The 20,470-nt window shown below is 39.9% G+C and overlaps 3 protein-coding genes across 5 annotated transcripts; all 3 read right to left on the bottom strand.

Moving 5' to 3' along the window:
* Nucleotides 1-259: 259 nt before the first annotated feature.
* Nucleotides 260-4,328, bottom strand: LOC116390923 (P2Y purinoceptor 12-like). Of its 2 annotated transcripts, none has more exons than XM_031861071.1 (4): nucleotides 3,885-4,328; nucleotides 3,005-3,206; nucleotides 2,541-2,930; nucleotides 260-2,325 (listed from the first exon to the last, which is right to left on the bottom strand). In XM_031861071.1, the coding sequence occupies exons 2-4, from the start codon at nucleotides 3,185-3,187 to the stop codon at nucleotides 1,819-1,821; spliced, it is 1,080 nt and encodes a 359-aa protein (XP_031716931.1). In that variant the 5' UTR covers nucleotides 3,188-3,206; nucleotides 3,885-4,328; the 3' UTR covers nucleotides 260-1,818. The 2 variants fall into 2 exon arrangements, with proteins under 2 accessions (XP_031716931.1, XP_031716932.1); XM_031861072.1 differs by having other exon boundaries at nucleotides 3,005-3,104.
* A 4,141-nt stretch (nucleotides 4,329-8,469) lies between these two features.
* On the bottom strand, nucleotides 8,470-10,543 carry LOC116391063 (P2Y purinoceptor 13-like). Its single transcript, XM_031861304.1, has one exon. It carries the CDS (start codon nucleotides 10,306-10,308, stop codon nucleotides 9,316-9,318), a length of 993 nt encoding a protein of 330 aa, XP_031717164.1. The 5' UTR covers nucleotides 10,309-10,543; the 3' UTR covers nucleotides 8,470-9,315.
* Nucleotides 10,544-10,631: 88 nt separating this feature from the next.
* p2ry12 (purinergic receptor P2Y12) lies at nucleotides 10,632-17,850 on the bottom strand. 2 transcript variants are annotated; one of them, XM_031861303.1, is made up of 3 exons: nucleotides 17,554-17,850; nucleotides 14,187-14,443; nucleotides 10,632-13,469 (listed from the first exon to the last, which is right to left on the bottom strand). In XM_031861303.1, exons 2-3 carry the CDS (start codon nucleotides 14,436-14,438, stop codon nucleotides 12,624-12,626), a joined length of 1,098 nt encoding a protein of 365 aa, XP_031717163.1. In that variant the 5' UTR covers nucleotides 14,439-14,443; nucleotides 17,554-17,850; the 3' UTR covers nucleotides 10,632-12,623. The 2 variants fall into 2 exon arrangements, with proteins under 2 accessions (XP_031717163.1, XP_031717161.1); XM_031861301.1 differs by lacking the exon at nucleotides 17,554-17,850 and adding an exon at nucleotides 14,756-14,902.
* Between the last annotated feature and the right edge of the window lie 2,620 nt (nucleotides 17,851-20,470).

Below are 20,470 nucleotides of genomic sequence, written 5' to 3'. Positions count from 1 at the left end.
GAGTTCTAGCTCTGTTTCTGAGTTAAACAATAAATATGTCTGCGATGACACAAAACCAACATTCCCCATTTCAAAGTCGTTGAGTAGAGTAAATCAAGCCTTTTCAATTTCATTATTTTCACTCACTGGAAGTTTGAACAATTGAACAATGTGTTAAAAAAAAGTCCAAGCTTTAATAAGCTGCCTATAAGCAATTTCTCTGGGGCTTCGAGCCAAGACACACTACAGTTTATGAACTTCTGCTGATTGGCAGCACCGGCATAGACATGACAGGTTTGACATGAAAACTGTACCACCTTGTTTCATCAAGACTCACTAAACTGTCAGCCCCCACCTACCTGCCCCTATTTGTCTGGCTCTTTTCGGTCCCCAACTTGTGTCTGTGCATACTGGAAGGCAACATTATCTGCAGGGTTTACTTAATTTCCATGAATGTCATTTAGAATTTCGCATAATTCACCACTGCGAGGTCATCTGTCAGAGGATTTAATCTAAGGGTGACAAACGGTCCTTTCTCTGGCTGCAGTCGCCTCTCCGACCGCTCTGTAGCTCATTAATTTCCTGCCCAAATATCAGATAATGTCGAAGCCGACAGAGGGTGGGATGGAAGAAGATCATATTTCATTATTACATTAATCAGACCCGCATGCAGACACAATTGTAAATCAGGTGGGAGGTGACATTAATCCTGCAGAACCAGTTTGTGAATGTCCTGAAACCTGTCTTCTGGGCGTTGCAGTATTAGAAAAAGTCAATTTATTCTTTTCTCCTCTTGTTCAATTCAAAAATGAATGATGCAGTGATGCTACTGTGATACTGTGAAAGATTATGCCCTACTTGCAAATGCTTGCAGTTTTGCTCGGCAATGATATATTTGGTTTCCTCAAACACCACATCTGAACCAGAGCAATGTAAGTCTGCATGCAGTTCCTGTTAGTCAGCAGCTGAATAATTATCAAAAGTGCCTGAGATACTGATCAACACCAGTGGTGCAAAAAGATAAACATCTGCATTCAGTGCATATAATAAGGTCAGCAACCACAAACAGCCCCCATTTTAAACAAACCAATGAACTATGCTTTCGTTCCTTCTGCTGGTATTCAACATCCGTTTGAGCGTGTTATGGTCTATATGTTCCATATCATCAACGTCTGTGTCGGCACTACTGGGGAAGAACTGGGTGGTTTTAGCCTTCCTTTCTTAATTTGCTACCTTTGTTGCACAGCCATCTTAGCCTGGCTAAGACTTTGTCTTTGTTTTGGTTGTAATCAGAAATACCACATGTTTTAGACTCATGTCCTTCCCCCTTAAAATACATTTTGAACCTCCTAACATGAAAGTTGAACACCATGCAATTGAAAAATATAAATTTTATTAATATTGTTATTTTTTATTGCTCAGAAGTTATAGCTGTCAGCAGAGTCTATTGCGGGCCTCATTTTGTTATCACTCGGTCCCTGGTCACATTTTGCGTGTGCTGTAATCATTGGAGAACATATGCTGTTAAGATGTTTACGCTTTTGACAAAGTTTTGTAAAGGGAAAGTGCAGTTTGAATGAGATTAGCGAAGAGACGGAAGTAGAAAATGACAGTAAGCACAATTAAGGAAACATGTTGGATGACTTAGCAAACATGGGTCAGAAGCGTGGTTAGTCGACGCCCTGTAACAAAAACTCTTTTCTGTCACATTCAGCAGATTTTGATCCCCTTGCATTGTATTAGAATTTTTACAACTACTGTCATCGTGATAAATGCTTTTTTTATAAAAAGTAAAATAACCTTTCAGGCAGTGTCTCATCATGCCTTGACAGTTAACAGTTATTGATTTCCTATTGGAAATTGTCCAGTGTGTTCCTGTGGCATCCCGTTATATGACAGCCTGTTACTTAGAGGGATCTGTGACATTTCCTGTTGAGTTAATGTCGCTGTGGTGGACTCCGTGGCACCTATGTGGACTTGCTTTCGGCAGATTGCGGCTGTCAGTCTTTTCCTGAACACCTTACACAGGAACACGTAGATAAGCGGGTCCAGACACACGTTAGTGGCCGACAGCCACAGGGTGGTTTCCTTTGCGATGTAGAGAGCGTTCTGTGCCTGGCAATGACTCGCCGAGCTGCGAGTTTGGGTCAGAGTGTAAGGAACGCGGGCAAAGTGAAAAGGGGCAAAGCAGATGAAAAACACCCCGACTACCACAAAGACCTTTGCTTTGGTTCTGCGACTGACTGCTTGAGAGCTGCTCTTGGAGGCTTTGTATGACTCATAAACCTTCCTGCTTATGAACGTGTAGCAAACCACCATCAAGGCCAGCGTGCCCCAGAAAACCACCTGTAAACACAAATGGTCACATGTTAGGCAAGACTCACAAAATTTCTCACGACTCATTTTTACCAGCTGTAGTTAAATGTCAAATCTGGCATTTTATTCATCATGTAGTATAGTGCAGTGTATTTAAATTCAGTGTAATAGACAGTATGCGACACATTCTTTCTAATGAGGAGATTTCCCAGAATTTAAAAACAATTTCTTTTTTTAATAGCTACCTGGCAGAAATAGTTGAAACCTTCATGCCAAAGCAAGCCGGCTTTGCTCTTCATGGAGGTGCACTTCAGTCTGCCTCCATAGATCTGTGGCGGCTGGTCACTTAGAATAACATTCGGTAATGCCAAAGATAACATGACTGCCCAGACAGTGGCACTCAGCACCTGACCAACACGAACCCGCTGCAGGGCACACTTCCCAAATGGCCTTACTATCTTCAAGTATCGGTCCAGGCTGATGAGGCCCAGCAGGAGGATGCTGATGTACATGGTGATGTAGAATAAAACTGCAGAGTATTGGCAGTGGAAGGCGCGTAGTCGCCAGGAGCCCACGCCTGCATCACTTAAGACTCTCAGAGGTATGGTCAGCGTCATCAGCAGGTCAGCCACCACCTGTTAATGAAGAAAGTTTTTTTTTGTTGCTCTGCACTGACAAATAAAGCAACCCCCCCCCCCCTAAGTCTTACCACATTTTTCAGAAAGACCACAAATGTTGAGGAGCTGGGGATGCTGAAGAAGATCCATGCAGCCAGGGAATTCAGTATCAGGGCAACTATAAAGAGGATGCTGTATAGACAGGGGAACACCACAGCTGTCACACTGGTATCCCGAACACACTTGATAGAAGTGTTTGACAGGCTGTTGTTCATCTTCTGATCTTCAGTGGACCTTCGGGGGGTGAGGAGGAGGAGTGATATTGAGAGTAAGGTTGATACATAGGAATAATGAAAAGAGGGAACAGTGTAACATGATGTTTCCAGATGTCTATGCAATTTCTTTCTATAGAAATTCCTCAAAAACAACTGTAGCTGACTTACTGTGTATGATTATGTGTTAATTTTTAATGTTTTCTTTCACAACTGGTTTAACAACATTATCTAAGTTTCTTTTTGCCTGAATTCAACAAGTAAACGTCACTTTCTGCCACTTTAAGAAGCATACAAATACTTATTTTTATACAAACGCTAGGTACTTAGTAACTTCTACATTTGACCACAGTTCATTCATAATGGTATGACTACTTATTCAGTTTTACAGTTAGAGATACTCTTAATATACAGTGATGAAGGCGCCTTTTAACTGACTAATTCTGAATTCTCCTCCTGTCTGACAGTATATCTGCCTTGTGTGCTGTCTTCACATTGAAAACTTTAACGGCTTAGAATAACACTGAGGCCAGGAGCAAGTGCCATGGCAACTGAGATATACAATGCTCTAAACTTTTGTCTGTTTTAATGCGCATGGTAATGTTAATTAGGTCTGTAACAACAAATGATATCTTTGTGCCCAGCTTAGAGTGGTAATCTATGTAGAAGATGTACTTGTAAGTCAGTTATTAAGTCTTACCTTCTTATTGTGTCCTTATCGTCTGTGACTGCCGGGCATGTGAAGAATTATGATTTAAGCAAAGAAAATCTACAGCATTTATAAAAAAAGTAAGAAGTGAAATATTCTTCTTTCCTCTTCTTATCAACAGGAAGAACATGTACCTCCAAAAAAGGAACTCCACAATTGCAAATCTCTTACAGTCACTTTCATTTTAAGTACTTCTGACTCAAAACGTTTTCCCTCGGTCTCTTTCTTTCTCTGTATTTCTGTCTCCCTGTGTGTATGTGTGATGCTCTTACAATGGGTGGTCTCTGCAGCTACTGTGTGGCTGTCTTGTCACAATCCCAATGAGTTTGCCAGTCTTCCTTCCTTTCTGAAAGACCCTTTCCTTCCTTGCTTCCTGTTCCAATTGTCTGCTCAGAGGCTTGTCCTGCTCCGTGCCAGTCCCCCTGCCTCCGCTAGCTTGCGTCAGTCTCAGTAGTAGTTGACAGGCGAACGCCAAAGCCATGGACTTATTTCTCGACAGACCTCCTGCACCTCACCACTCCACCCTCCCTCCTGCAGCTTATTTACCCCACCTCTATCTGTCTGTCTTTTCTCATCTTAGCAGCACTAACCACAGACACCGCAAAAAACAAAGAAAAGATGTGCATACAGTATCCCTTGAACTATTTTACCATGGCATAAATGCAAGCTATGCCATGACAGCAGAGTTATTAACAAAGTATTTGTGAAAAATGTAATTTTGTATGATTTTTATTTACTACTAAGACCACATGTCCATACATCAGAGTGTTTTTTGAGATTGCACATATTTTCTCTAGCAATGCAAAACACACTACGAGTACATAACAAGTGATTGAACATTCCATTCCACTTCAAATTGATAAAGTTTTGCTTTCTTTATTCCCCTTTTGTGCTGTTTTGATAAAAATAGTGCATTCTGAGAACTATTCAACATGATTTCCTGTGAGATTTTGCTTGGATCTGTGCCAAGAATTATGTCCGATGGGAAAAACATTAGCTGAGAAATGACATGCATGTGTTTACTACAGGTCCTCGAGTGAACTACCAGCTTCTCTGACCATAACTGTTGTTGTTTCATCAGACGTACACAGAAACCTGTGGTTTCTAGACCCACACAGGCTGTAAACTCAACTGTTTGCGCAAGGGGTTTCTCAACTGGCATTTACAAGAAGTGGCATTCAAATGGAAAATGTGTTGATCCTAAAATGTGTGTTTGAAATATGCAACACTGAACAGATAATACCTCTGTTTAGTGTTTAAATATATAAAGAGCAGACTTTACTTGTTTGTATGTCCCATTTTTACTATCACAACAAACAAATGACTTCAGTGTGAGATGCAAATGTTATCTAACTTAACTTTTCTTGCTTTGCATGGAAGCCTCATTTACAGTCTCCCTCCTAGAACTCTACTGTAAAACTGTGTTTTATTGACTAAAAACAGCATAATAACAGCATCCTCTTGTCTCATGCTGTTTATCTCATTCATCCTTATTGTGTTTCCTGTTAATGGTTTTCAAGCTATTTACAGCGACTCGTTGAGAAGACACGAAACAGCACAGAACAACTTCATGGTGATATACACTTCACAACACAAACACAAAAACAATACAACAATAATCTGACTTTTAGTCTACAAAATCAGTAACATCTGAGCTTAGGCCACGACAAAGCATCTTCATGACCTTTGTCGGACTCCACTCTGTGGCAAAATGCCTTCTACTTTGTCTGCGGAGGCTTCTTGGAACAAGACGGACACGTTTTTCATCATAGACATCAGTTTCTCCTTAAACTCCCGACACAGAAAGACGTAGAGAAGTGGGTCCATGCAGATGTTTGTGCAGGCAAGCCAGTGGCTGAGGTCTATGGCCAACCTGCTGCTTAAAATAGAGCAGCCAGTGTAGGAATAAGAGTTGACTTGTTGAAACGTGTATGGGATCCTAAAGATGTGATACGGTCCGAATGACCCAAAAAACAAGACGACAACTAGGAAAACACGTAGTTTGATCTTCCGCTTTCCCTGGTTGTTGCTGCTGCCAGATTTTCGAAAAGACTGGATAACCTTGTTTGCAATGCAAATGTAGCAAACCACAATAACCACACTGACAAACCAGAAGAAAACATTTAGATAAATAATTATCTTCTCATGGATTATAAGTCCAGCCGGTCCTTTCAGTTTCATACAAGAGATCTCCGTTATATTGGCCACTGATTTGTTACTGAGAATGATATTTGGTAAAGCTGTGCCTCCAAGCAGTATTACCCAGACTGAGCCTGATATCAGCTTGCTAAAGGTCAGATTCTGACCAAACAACTTGCTTTGGGGCATCATGATCTTGAAGAAACGGTCCAGACTGATTAAGCCCAGCAGAGCGATACATGTGTACTGTGTACTGTAGAAAATGGCACTGAGATAACATGAGAGTATGTGTATTGTGTTTGACACACCTGGCAAGTCTCTTGCAGCTTTGATTGGGATGATCAAGGTCATAATAATGTCAGCAGCTACTATATTTTTTAGGTACACCACAAAGTTGGAGGTGGTCTTGATGTGCAGAGAAACCCAGGCGGCAACACCATTCAGCAACAAAGCTATGGGGAACATCAAAAAGTAGAGAGCAGTGACAAAAGTTGGGTTGTAAATGAAGCCGTCAATGTCCGAGTCATTGTGAGATGTTTGATTCATTGGCGTCGCTGCACCTGAGGAGAATGAAAAGTTGGATTTTAGAAGCAACAGTTCATCCTGTTAAGAAACATCATCTTCATTATGCTTTTATATTTTATTATACTAACAAACAAGCAGTCCCGCTGAATATGTGTAATATCATTTGACAGTTGGGGATTTTAATAGTGTCCGATACATAGAAATAATTCCACAGCATATCATTGGGGTTAATTTGGTATTTTTTTTTCACTTCCTCCACTTACTCTGGTTACTGTCAAATGGAGGAACCATGCAGTCATCCATTATCTGTCACTTATTCCAGTCAAGGCTGCAGGCGAAGCAAAGCAAAGGAACAAGCTTGTTGTTTATGTACATAGAAGGATAAAAAAAGACATTTGTAGCATATTTCTATACAATATTTTCCATTATGTATATACATCGGTGTCACTAATTTTCCTACCAAAAAAGTAAATAATTGAATTAGTGTGAATACACATACATTTAATAAGGAGGGATTATGAGTTTCATTCTTCTGGCAGGACTGCTTTTGCTCTTTTTTAATTCTTTACTTTACAAGGTAGCGTGGATAAAGATGTAAGTAATTCAACTAATGAAACAATATATTTGACACCATGTAAACATGCTATGCTTGTCTTGTATCATTATACATTGTATTAGGTGTTTTTCTTTCAGAAAGTAATAATTATCATCGTGGTTATCTTTGTCATCACAAATTAATCTATCATTGATAAATACATTATTACTATATTATTAACTAATTATGTCAATAAAATGTCGATGATAACTTACAGTTGATGACTTGACTCTTCTCAAACACGAAGCTGCAACATGGACCTGTGTGACAATGTACTGAGATGGTAGGTGTTTAAGAAACGCTATTGAATTTTCCTAGCAAACACATCATCGTTTCAGCTGTGATAGAATTGCCAATTTACCAGGACATATGCAAAAACAGGAAAAACTACTGGTCTTTGGACAAAGGCAAAGCAGACATCATACAACACTGCTGCAGTGTAAACACGACTTAGAGCAGATTTGATTGGGTGCAGGTTCGTATTCAGGGGGCCCCATGCTTCCTTTGGCCCACACATAATTCTCAGACACACATCACCATCTCTGTCTCACCTTTAAGATGAAGCTGCAAGCATGTTTGTTTGTTTAATATTATTTTACAATCTTTTACCTGAACTCTCCTACATGTGTATCACTAGTCACCATCCTCTGACTCATTAAGCACAGCAAATGTCCCTGGTACTGACATGCCTTTGACTCTGAGCATCGTTTGGAGGGTTAAATACACATCCTTTGTTTCCCTACTCACCAACGTTGTGTTGTTTATTGCTGGCAGAGGAAAATACACTTATATAATAACTATGAGTGCAGGTGATGTTTCTTTGATTAAAAAAGCTAAGCGGACAGGTGATTTTCTCCCTTTTTGTGCTACTCATGTCTTCATGTTTGTTACTTAGGTAATTTAGCTTTTTGATTGCCTGGTTGACTGGTTGCTTGCTTGATGGATTGTACACTTTTCTGCAATAATTATAGAGCTGATTCTGTAGCAAGAGGTGCAGTGGCATCATCTAACCAAAGGAGGGCCTCAGCTGTTAAAGCCAACAAAACAGTCCCACAGGCCACACTGGAGCCTTTTCTCCAGTTAAACAAAGGGAGTGCAATAGCTGCCAAGAAGATTTATTGTATAGGGGGTGTGTTTCACTTCCTTTTCACTCAAACTAATTGAAAATCTTTGTTATATGGTAATAGTGACCGAAATTATTCTTGGAGTGTAGTCTAGAATATTGTGGTGGTGGGTGGTGCATTGGTAATATTTAATTTCACTTCTTAGCACTTGATATTTACAATACAACAATAAACATGTACCATATTTTATTAATTCAATGTAATGACATCATTTATTGAGACAATGAAAAACAGAATACAAGAAATTCATTCAAATAAAATTGTAACTGAGCAAAGCTCTTTTGTAAGGAATCTATTACATTTGGATTTACAAGAACCGAAGCGAAAAAGATTTATGTGACCATTTATTTCAGCCTGTGAAATATTAGGCCACAACTTTATAGGATGCAGGTATTGTTCTTTTGTGCAGCAGAAAAATAAACTTTCAGCTTAGTCCCCATTTCCATTCACTACTAATTGTTTAAGGTCAATACAAGTATTAATGATGATGGGAATGATCTACAAATTCTCATCTTTCCTCCGATAATATTTTATCATTTAAATTCCTTCTTAAAAACCCATAGTAGAGACGATTGGCTTAGGCTGTATCTGTGTTGACCCTTCACAGAAAAATTAATAAAAGGAAGACATCACACTCAAATCTACAACAATAACACCTCAATATGGAATTCAAACATAGTGAAAACTTGAAAGAAAGAATGTACTTAGATATCTACACGTATACAGTACACACTGCATGTGCATAAAAGACACACAGCTCTTACCAGTGAGATTTAACATTGTATATGTGTGTTCAAATTGTTAAACCCTTTTCATTTAGAATAGAATAATTCATTTGCTGATGTATCTTTGTATATATGGTTCTACCTTGTTTTATAGATGCTAATCCTCATTAGGCCACTAAAGGGCAGTACAACACAGAATTTAAAGATCAAAAGTTGGGCTACTCAGGTTCTCTTGCTGCCATAATATTAAACAACAGCCTAATTTGTGACTAAGGACATCTAATCTATCTCTAACTTCTAAAAGGTACTTATTTCTACTGTGAAACATCCTCATTTTCACCGGAATATAACCCAACACAGGCCCCTTTAGCTTTCATCATATCAACCAGTTTGTCTCTGTACTCCCTGCACAGGTAGATGTAAAGAAGAGGGTCCAGGCAGGTATTAGTGGTAGAGATCCACAGGACTAATTTATGGATTATCTTGACCCACAGTTGATTGCAGACATTAATGTCAAATATTTCATATAGTGTGACTGGAACACGCATCACGTGGAGGGGCACAAAACACACGAAAAACACAAGAAGGATCAGGAAGACTCGTAGCTTGGTCTTCTTCTTTCCGTCGCTGTTGTTGCTCCCAGAGTTTCTGAAGGACTGCAGGACCTTCAGGGTGATGCACATGTAGCAAAACACAATCACTATGCTGACGTGCCAGAACAGACTCTCCATAGATAACACCACAAACTTGTGAAAAGTCACACCGGCTGGACTTTTCAGGGACATACAGAAATCTCCTGTTACATTAACAGGATCCTGGTCTGTTAGAAGGAAAGTTGGGATGACTGTACCGCCAAATAACACCACCCAAACCGAGGAGGACATTACAAGACTGAAGACCACTTTTTGTCCCAACACCATTCCGTATGGTCTAACAATTTTGAAGAAGCGGTCAAGGCTGATAAGACCCATCAAAGTGATACTTGTGTACAAACAGCAGTAGAAAAGGACAGTGGAGTAACGGCAAGTGAACACCCTTAACTCAAGTGAGGCTCCAGGTAGCATGCTAGCTGCCATCGGCAGGAGTGTCAGCGTCATGAGCAGGTCAGCCGCCACCAGGTTTTTGAGATACACTATGAAGGTAGAGGTGGACCTGAGGTGCAAAGACACCCATGCGGCTACCCCGTTTAGTAGTAACGCAATGGGGAACAACAAGAGGTAGAGGCACGAGATGGCCAGATCTACGGTCGCATGGTTAGTAGAAGCACATTCAGAGGAGAATGGTTCTGTGTTTTTGGACACCATCATGCAATCTGAAATAAAAACAACAACATACAGTCATCAAAGAGAAACTCAATATGCTTTGTCCTTCTACTCCTGAACTGGTTTACACCTGTGAACAGCTCGTGGGACGGGAATAGCAGGCAGTTCTGTAAGCGCTGTAGACCGGACCCACATCTCCATTTTTTGCTTTTGATTTCTTAATTACATTTTAACAAATTTGAAAGTGAAACGTTCAGAATTTATCAAGAGTGCATTGGCATGAATTTAGTGATGCGAGAAAATAATGTCCAGTTTTAGGGAAGAGGGGTTTCTGAGTAAATGATGATGATGAGGTGAGGACCAGAGGGCTGAGATTTACTGGAATTGGCCCCTGACTCGTTTGAGACTACTGCAAAAGCTTCCTTCTTGCCCAGTTGGACCTGATTTGCATTTGTCATTATAGTTTAAAAGACAATTTGTTACAATGATTTGGTTTTGAATGCTCAACCTGAGGATTTGAATGCATTCTGGATGCAGAACCTGACTCCACTGTTGACACTGACTAAAGGAAGTTATGCAATTGTAGGATTTGTTTTCACCATGCCAAAAACAAAATCAAAAAAAATTGATTTTATTATTTTTTAGATCAAATTTACATATAGGCCTAGACAATAGCTACCAACATTTAGAGGGGTATGTAGTCACAGTCCCTTCTGTACAATAAATTTTAGTTGCTTCAAAGCTTCTTTAATGTGTCTGCTTCTTTTTGTTTTTTTATTTTGTAATTGTTTAAGAATTAATATTTGTAATCCTTAACCTTAAATGTGTATTTAGTGTGTACTGATTTTAATAGATCTGATAGAGAAAGATGGATTAAAGCTTTTCAGCAATACGCCTTTCTCTTAGGACAGTAACATTTTATGTGACTGTTATTTTACTCCTCTAATTATTACAAATACTACAAAACTGCTTAATTTGAAGATTTTTCTCCCCCTCAACATTTTCAGAAAGTTCACCCACAGTTGATTAAATCATATCAAAGTGATCACACAGACTATACTTCTAATCAATTAGAAAGCTTGATTTCTCCAATCACCTCTCAATTTAATCTTTAAAAAAATATAATCTTTGTGAAACAAAACATAATATTAATTCACTCACCAGCAATGTTTATGTCCGTCACTCCACACTGTGAAGCCTGGGAGATTAACACCTTACACAAGATATTTCACCAAAGTGTATCAGCCTTTTCAACCAGAAAGATGCAAATCCATGAACAATGAGCTGCTGTGGGGGGGGGGGGGCACAGAGGATTCAAATAACATAGGTTGCGGTAAGCTATGTGTTTTCAGGCTGAGGTATTGGTAACATCCACTGATGGTTACTTTATTTCTACTGGTCTCAACATTGAAAGATGTGATGAAAGCCCCCATTTTTTTTAAACAGTGAAATAGTGATCATTTAGTAGCGATGTAGCTCATGTTCGTTATCTTCTTTTACCTCATGCATGCCCACGGTGGATTTATACATTTGACAATAGCAAGCTCAAATATTAATGTAACAGTGCATTTGTCCTCCAAGTACTTTCCCTGCAAGAAGTAGATACTGTAAGTGAACTGAATCATATATTGTGGCTGAGTAAGCAATATGGGGTTTGATATTTGGCTTTGTGAAGAGCACCAACCTCATAATATGGCATAAATCATACACACAACAAATAATGAAAGTATTTCATCTTTACTTCCTTAATTGTTGCTTCTTTTATGCATTTCTGTAAAAGTGGTAGTTCCCAGTCTTTCAGCTGTGCGGTTGTAACAGGAGGCACACAACCCAGTCATTTGGAAAGCCCCCCATATTCCTTAGAAATACTTACTTACTTATATAGATGGAGATCATTGTTAGCAGCAAAACTAGAATACATCACAAATATCTGCAGACGTAACAGTTTCACACATTTGCCTGCTATATGATTATCCTGAAAAAGCAATGCCAACACAACTAAACAGCATGTACATGCAACAATAGAAGATCACCGTGTATTGACAGGAGATTATTTCTCAGACTTGTTATATAGGTAAACTATTTTAGAGGAAACGTGTGGCTGTCGATTCATTTTCAGTTAGTGAATTAATGCATCACATTTCTCCTTTTCAAGAGGTTGAAAACAGAAGAGGATCTTCATGTTGTTATTAAATGGAACAGAGAACTGAAAGAACAGCAAAGACAACATGCCAGCGTCGGTTCTTCAGCTTTGACACAGTTAAACCGACAGCCGCACATTATTTCGTCTTTGTGGCAATATTGTTGTCATCATTACAGAATGTGTGCATTCAGAAAAGTCTTCATCGTGTCCAGTGGTTTCATGCACAGACAGAAGAGTCGTTAAGAGCGGCGCTGCCTGTATCTGTGTCTGACCCTCTCCCTGTTAGCCTGCTACAGGAACCAGAAGGCAGCTGCAGGGTTTTGAACAGGGTGTCCCTGAATGACTTACAGAGGAAGAAGTAGATGAGAGGGTCCAGAAGAGAGTTTAAGGATGAGAGGAAGAGCGTACTTTCCTTCAGCTGAAAAAAGAAGAGTTTGAGTTGACAGTCAAAGGGAACCACTCGGGTCTGGCTCAGGGTGTACGGCACACGGGCAAAGTGAAATGGCACAAAGCAAACAAAGAACACAGCCAGAACCAGGAACACGTTTGCATTCATTTTTCTTTTGGCCTGGTGGGGTTTGCGAGTTGATGCCCCACCTGGTGCTCGACATATAGTCCCTCCACTGCTGCGGGCCTGAGTGCGGGCGTAGGATTTGTACAGCTCTTTGGTGATTAGAGTGTAGCATACTATCACAGTCACCAGGTTGCCCCAGAAAATAACTTGACAGACGTGATTTACCGCCTCATGCCAGTACAGCCCAGCCGCTGTCTTCAGGTCACTGCACCTGAAATATGAAGACGGTGGGGTCTTACGTGTCAGGATCACATTGGGCAGACAGAGAACCAGCAGGAAGGTCCATATGGCGCCTGAAAGGAGTTTGCGACGGGCCAAGCGGGCCGCATTAGTCCCCCTGAAGGGCTTGAGGGTCTTTCTGCAGCGATCTATGCTGATGAGGCCGAAGAAGAGGATGCTGATATACATGGTGAGGTAGAAGAGCACCGAGGAGACCCGGCACACGAATATACGCAGCCCAGTGGAAGCCATGTTGGAGTCTGATAACACCTGCCGAAACACAAGAGTTTTATGTAAAAGACTGAACACTAAGCACTAGAAAGTAAAGCAGAACAGTATATTTTATTTACAAGTTTCTTATTAGCCACTATTTTTAAATTCTTTGTAACTAATGACTTTGTTTTGAGTAATTAATCTGATAATGCTCTATTGCTCAATTAAAAGTTAATAATTAGAACAAGGGTTGCTAAGTAGTGAGACATCTTTCTGACTGGTGTTAATCCATCTCTCACAGGACACTTACTTTATCTTTTTAGCAGCAGGGCATTTGGTACACAATCAATTTATTAATTGATTATCAACATTTACAACAGCAGAATGGATGAATTATTGAAAAAAACCCACTTCTTAACATATACAACTGCAGATGACTTACATCGTTTTGCTAATGGCTTATAGAGTTGAGAAACTTCTGACCCTTAATAAATGACAATTATCGTATAACTTAAAAATGTACGTTTAATACTCCTTATTAATTAGCTATTAACATTCATAACTACAGACTTGATTGATGAGAAATTGAGAAACTCATGACCTTTTAATAAATTACTCAACAGAGACGTTTCACAACCTAGCAACCAAAATGATGCTCTTATGAATTAACTATTACTAATTTATTAGAAATAGTTTGATAACCATTATTAAAGCCATTAGTTACAACTTAGATACAATTTAAAGTAAAAATGTGCCTCATAAGTTAAACCACACCTTGAAAGGGAAAGTGAAGGTCATGATGACATCGGCAACCACAATATTCTTCAGGTATATTATGAAGTGAGACTTCGACGGGATGCGAAAAAACACCCACGCAGCCACGCCGTTGAGTAAAAGCCCCAGCAGGAAGAGACAGGAGTAGAAAACAGGGAAAACCACCGTCTTCAACACGTTGTCCCGGGAACAAGTGTTGTTGGTGTGGCTTTGATTGCCAGGGAACAGGGGATACGTTGTATTTCCCTCCATGTTATCTAAAAAAATACAAGAGAAAGTTCTTCTTAAAAACAAAACACAGAAAAAAGCCACATGAACCTTGAAGTTAAGTCTGGTACGCTCATGAAAAAGTGAGTCCGTCATTACAGTTATGTTCAATTTGTGTTAAGATGTCTCATAATATAAAAAAGACCTAACAATATAACATTATAAAGCAGTATTTATAGCTGTTTGATTACATTTACACTATACCTGGTTTTCATGTCTTTATGTAAACGGTACAACATTTGCTCAATATGTAATTTATCCCGCTTTAATATAATAAATACAATTTAAGAATTGTAACTGACCTGTTAATTATGCTGATATGTCAGTGGAGTCGAATCAAAATCCCAGTGCAGTTCTTGAGTTCCTCTATCTTTTATATGTGATACTGTGACACTGACCATCTGTCTTGTCCAGACAGTTTCAATGTTTCAAGCATGTGTGTGTGTGTGTGTGTGTGTTGGGGGGGGGGGGGGTGTAGGGTAGTGATACATAAGTCACAGGAAGACTTTCTCTTTTCCTTCCCATTTCTGCTTCCTGTCACGAGGAAAGGCTGAAGACAACTTTTCCAGATCTATTTTAACTGGCACGAAGACTTCAGCAGAGTTTACTCTATTAATGTGTAGCAGATAAACACAAAGTTAAACCTACATATTAGAAACAGCAACAAGGCACAAACCTACAGCATCGAGCTACTTTAAAGGTCACATTATCTTCTGGGCTATTGTTGCATACATGCTTTTATGATAGACACTCTAGTGTTGACATGCTTTTTTGAATAAAGCATTAGGAAATATGTGACCCCCCCATTGATCTTTCAAAATGTATTTTAAGTTAATGTGTTTCCTCTTATTCACTTCTTCTACTTTTGAAAGCATTATTTCGTAATCTGCACTTCTGCATTGTTTTTCATGGTGTCTAAATACCCTTTATAATTATTTTTTTATGTTCTTATATTATACTATACTCAAAGGCATCTACCTAAAGACATGTACAACCTGAGTAGAATCATTTGGTCATCTTTGAATGTTTCTTATTATTGGATGCATTGCAATCAAACTAATTTGGTTAATTTGGTCATTTGGTTCGTTTAAACGTGCTGCATTATATTGTGATGTGCTGATTCTAGATATTAAAAAACAGGGGAACTACCAAAGGTCAGGGTTATGCAGGACAAAATGGATTTGTCACATAGTGAGTCATTGAAAAACATTATTCTCTTTACAGCAAGCAAACACTCGGAACAGTCTCAGGTGACCAACACAGATAAAGCATGAGACTTTTGATACAATACAACGCAAATATACAGCATGGAAACGTATGGCAGTAAAACCTTCTATTCCAAGGTGGAAAAAATATGAAACGGATTTTGGCAGATGCTGCACTGATCTAAAACGTTCCCCTTGCTCCCATTACCATTCCGATTTTTTACTTTTTGCCTTCCCAGGTCATGCTGGTTGTAACGTCTTCTATCAAGGGGTCTCTAAAACATTTGTTCCAATTCAAAGTGGTTTCACACATCCTCTCTTGGAGACAGACCCGAAATGAGGACAAAGGCAACTTTGTGTATGATCTTGTAAAGACACACAGTGGACGTCACGTCAACCATCACGGTGAGTGTAAAATTGCTGCTAAAATGTGGCAGGAAAGTCAAGTGTTATGTTGCCTCAGTATATCACATGACCCCGATGGCCTTCTGCCCTTAATTCTATTGAGTGCCAACAGTTAACATGGCAATGCTGCAACTTCCTGTGTCTGAAGCAGGAATGGCAAAGTCAGCAGCATTCACTTCCTAAATAAATGCTTATCTAAATGACTAGTCTGTACATTTGCATGCTCTTGTGGTTGTTGTCACATATAGCTCAGGCTAAATTTATTCATATACACCTTACGTGAGGTCAATTTCCCAGTCCTCCATATTTACATGCAGTCATGTTTCCCACAGCTGTGATCTGCACATTTGGGTCTGATCAGGCCTGCGTCAAGCATGCACTGTCTTGGAAACAATTTTGGTACAAATGTACACCTGGACTAGATGAACTGATTAGAATTTGATGGTCAAAGGATCACTGTCACCGCAAGGAACACGTTTTTGGCCATAACTCGGTAATTCATATTCACACGAATGTCGAAAAGGATAAAATTATGAAGTTGTTGGGATCTATCAGGAGCGTGTTGGGTTATCAGCAAATATGAAAACTAAACTATTAACATCAATGGAGTTATTAATATCAATAACCTTATTAACAATTACTAATAATAACAGGGAACCACCCTGAGAACAGGGACCAATAACCAAACTATAAATTGAGTCTCAAAATTGGTGTTTACTCAAAATGTCCACAATCACACACAGTACCTACAGTACATGCACAGACTGCCACCAGCCAACAAATAAATTGCACACTGCATCGTACAACACACCTGTAGTCATCGTAATAGTGTACATAATATGTACAGTGAGAGTAGAGCAGCCTCATCAACATAGAATCATCATAGAAAGTACATGTTTACAGTTAAGATAAAAATCAGCCTTACAGGGTTAGGCTCCGGCTAGCTTGCCATTTAGGGCTTCGATGGACAGGGGGACAAAGGTAGTTCTTAAAGAGGTTGAGCCTGCACTGGGGGACTCTGAAGCGTCTGGCTGAGGGAAAAGGCGGTATTCAGGGTGGAAGACACGTAATTGTTAGCAGTGCTACATGTGCATTCATTAGTGTACAGGGTGAACAGGACTGGTGAACTGACGCACCCCTGGGGGGCGCCGGTGCTGATGGTCAAGGGCTGAGGCTGAGCTGAAATCTACGAACAACAGTCCAGCATAGGCCCTCGGATTCTCAAGGTGTTTAGTCACTAGATGCACTATACTGTTGGTTGCATCATCAGTGCCTCTCTGCTGTGTATGCGAAGTGATAAGATCACAATCTCCACCTCCACCAGCAGTGACTGATCTAGTACGGCATGGTTACAGGAGTAGAAAATGCAGAGTCTAACGGGATGCCCAAACAATAACACGTTATAAACACTACAGTAACTTAAACAAAACACGCTAAGGAATGAAACACACTATGACCTAATTATGACCAGACACCGAATAAACTCTTACTATGAGATGATTTCGTTGCGGTTAGTTTGGTCGTTTGAGTTTAAGGTGAAACTCAGCTGCGCGTCTTCAGCTTTGCGCAATCAGCCTCTGTCTCGGCAGAGAGGGGGCTCTTCGGCGAAAAAGGGAATCGTCTTCCTTTGGCCGGCACTGTAAACATTAATGATGAGAGAACTGGTCGTAGCAGGATGAAAAACAAAAATATAAAAACACAGTCTATGTTCTTCTAGCGAATTTTACTTATGACCTATAGGATTTCTTGAGAAGCAAACGTTTCCTTGGGGACCTCCTGGCAGCACGCGAGCTCGGACAGAAAGGGGCTGATTTGAAGATCGCGCTTTTGGTTTTATCAAATGTGTGCCCTCAGGACATAAAAACCCTTTTGGCCAATGAGGGACCAGTATTAAGTTTGGCTGGACCTCTGAGGTGTGGCACATTCCTTGGGCCATGAGTGTCCGTCCTATCTATGAGGATCAGGCCTTTTGTTGAACACCAGGTCAGGGTCTTTCCCTTTGTTTAAGTACACATGGTCAGAATCCAACAAAGTGATGACAGTCTGGACAGACATGGATGTAAACCGTAACTTGACTGGTTGCCACAGGCATTCAACTCCTTGTTCTCCTACCTCTTGTATTGATTTTCAAAATGTTCATGAAGGATTTTACAAATGCATAATCAAATAGTGTGTGAATGCAGAGTTGCAGACTCAGGGAAAGCTGCACTATATTCACACACACATACACACACACACAGTAATCCTCGTCAGCTCCTTCTCGAACGGACAGGGCGAAGGGAATGAGGGAAGGAAATAAAAAGAACATAACTGAGACTTGACTGAATTACCATTTAAACCCCTCCAAGCCTCCCCAACACTCCCTCCTATGCTTTTTCTTCTCTGTAGCTGCGCTACTATTCTCACCTCCCAGGTCATCCCTCGACCTTTAAGTCATCACTCTTACTTTCTACCAATCCCAGACCACAAGCCTGCTTTAAGACAGCTACCGACTTTTTCTCATCCTGTGGTGATGATGAAGCTGGAGAGTAAAGGGGGTAAACGTAATAGCCTCTCTGTGCGTGAGGTATTGCTATAAGTAGCCCTGCTTTGAGCAAAAATGCCCTGCCTTTAAGTGGCCTTTGGAGGGTCTGTTATCACAGCAGGAAGTGTGAGGTTTGAGGAAATGTAACAGAAATAAAGCTTGGTGTTTGAGGCCAAACATCAAGCTAATAACAGACACAGAGCTGTAACAGCTGTGGTCTGAAAAGCCTGGTTGATGCGGCTGAACTGTGACCCCTGAACTTTAGAAACAGTGGTTGATCATGTAGCCTTCCTGACAGGAAGACGGAAGACAGGAACTTCTTACCACATAGAGAGAGAGAGAGAAAAAAGAAATATATACATATGCAGGGTGGTCCTACCTTGTGGGTTGTTTGTGACTGTCTTTGTCTTTAAGTATAAATGTTTACATGTATACATTTCCATTGGCATGCTCTAACATTAGCTTCTACTAGCATATACGAAATGTGTGGGCCACACTTTGTTTTGACAGTGTAAGGTTTTTTTGGCTACTGCTGCTGGTGTGCTGTCTAGATTCCAGCAGGTCTGCCTCCCATATGGTTATCCACACCGACAAATCTAAAGCAGCTCATATGGAGGTGAGGAGAGAGAGCTACAGTAAAATTGTGAGAGCTACAGTATTTCTAACGTTTATTGAGGATGAAACCACATTTGCTGTCATGCACCATTAGGGTGTAAAGTATCCTTCCACGCTGATGATAAATAAAAATGTATTGAAATGGTTCATTTGTCCTACTATAACTGTTTTATTTATTTTGGAGCTTTGTGAGGGCTCTAAATTGGTAGCTTCTGACTAAAGTTCATTCCGTCATTTCTCATGAGTCCCATGTGTCCAGGATGGATGTGTTGACGTATTGCACCAAAACTGCACACACACACACACACACACACACACACACACACGAACATCAGTGGGTCCAGCTGGCTCCTGGACTTTAGTGAATAATGTTGTTGATTGATTCCATGAGCTCCAGTTTGTTGCTCACATAGATGTTTTCCTAGCAACTGCTCTTGTTTAGGTATTACAAATCATTGCTCATCTCTTGGGTCTGGCATATGCATCAATGACCTACTAAACACTACCTGACTTACACAAGGGATGGTTTCACAAATGCATCCCTTAAGACTAACTTAAGATTTAATGGTAATTGTGTTTACCTTATGCATCCACGTTGAATACAAAATTTTGTCATTTTGAAAAACAATTGAAGTTGCGCTGTATTTTGAATCAATGTAATATGAAAAGTGTCCCACATCTATCACCCAATTTTACAGTTCTCCTCAGGATTTTTTTTTATTGTCTTTCCGCTTATTGTTTTGGTTTTACAGCCTATAACTTTATTGTTGTGGCTCACTATCAGTGTCGTTTTTGACTGCAGGAAGTTGCTCTTTTCAGCTAAAATGTTTTGATGAACCCACTCTACGCTAGCTGCTGCAGCTCCAAATGCCAGACAGACAAAGTTAGTGATTCGCTGGTGAACATAGTGGAGTATTTAGCATCTAAAGAGCCAGATATTTCCCTCAGGATTTGGAGGAGACAAAAATAGAGCATTGGACAAACATTGGATTTCAATTTGTGAGATGGATAAAAATTTCAAACGATCTCAAATGAATGTTAATCTGTGTCTGTTAGATGTTTAACTAGGCAACTCTTTCCAAACAAATTCACCATATCAACTTCCTAACATGAGCATATTTGTGTTTGCACCATTTTATGCTTCCAAGTAGCCAAACAAATCAGTTAACACAGGTAAATAAATCTGTAACGGTGTGACAATTGTCATGGTAATTTGTGTGCATACGCACTAAACTTTTTCAGTGGCAAATCAGCTCAAAGCTCTACTA

Source organism: Anarrhichthys ocellatus, unplaced genomic scaffold, assembly GCF_004355925.1.
Source record: "Anarrhichthys ocellatus isolate YVR2014 unplaced genomic scaffold, GSC_Weel_1.0 scaffold24, whole genome shotgun sequence".
In the NCBI taxonomy this organism is placed as follows: Eukaryota; Metazoa; Chordata; class Actinopteri; order Perciformes; family Anarhichadidae; genus Anarrhichthys; species Anarrhichthys ocellatus.
Note: the sequence above shows the minus strand (reverse complement) of the source record. Positions and strands in the feature narration are given on the sequence as shown.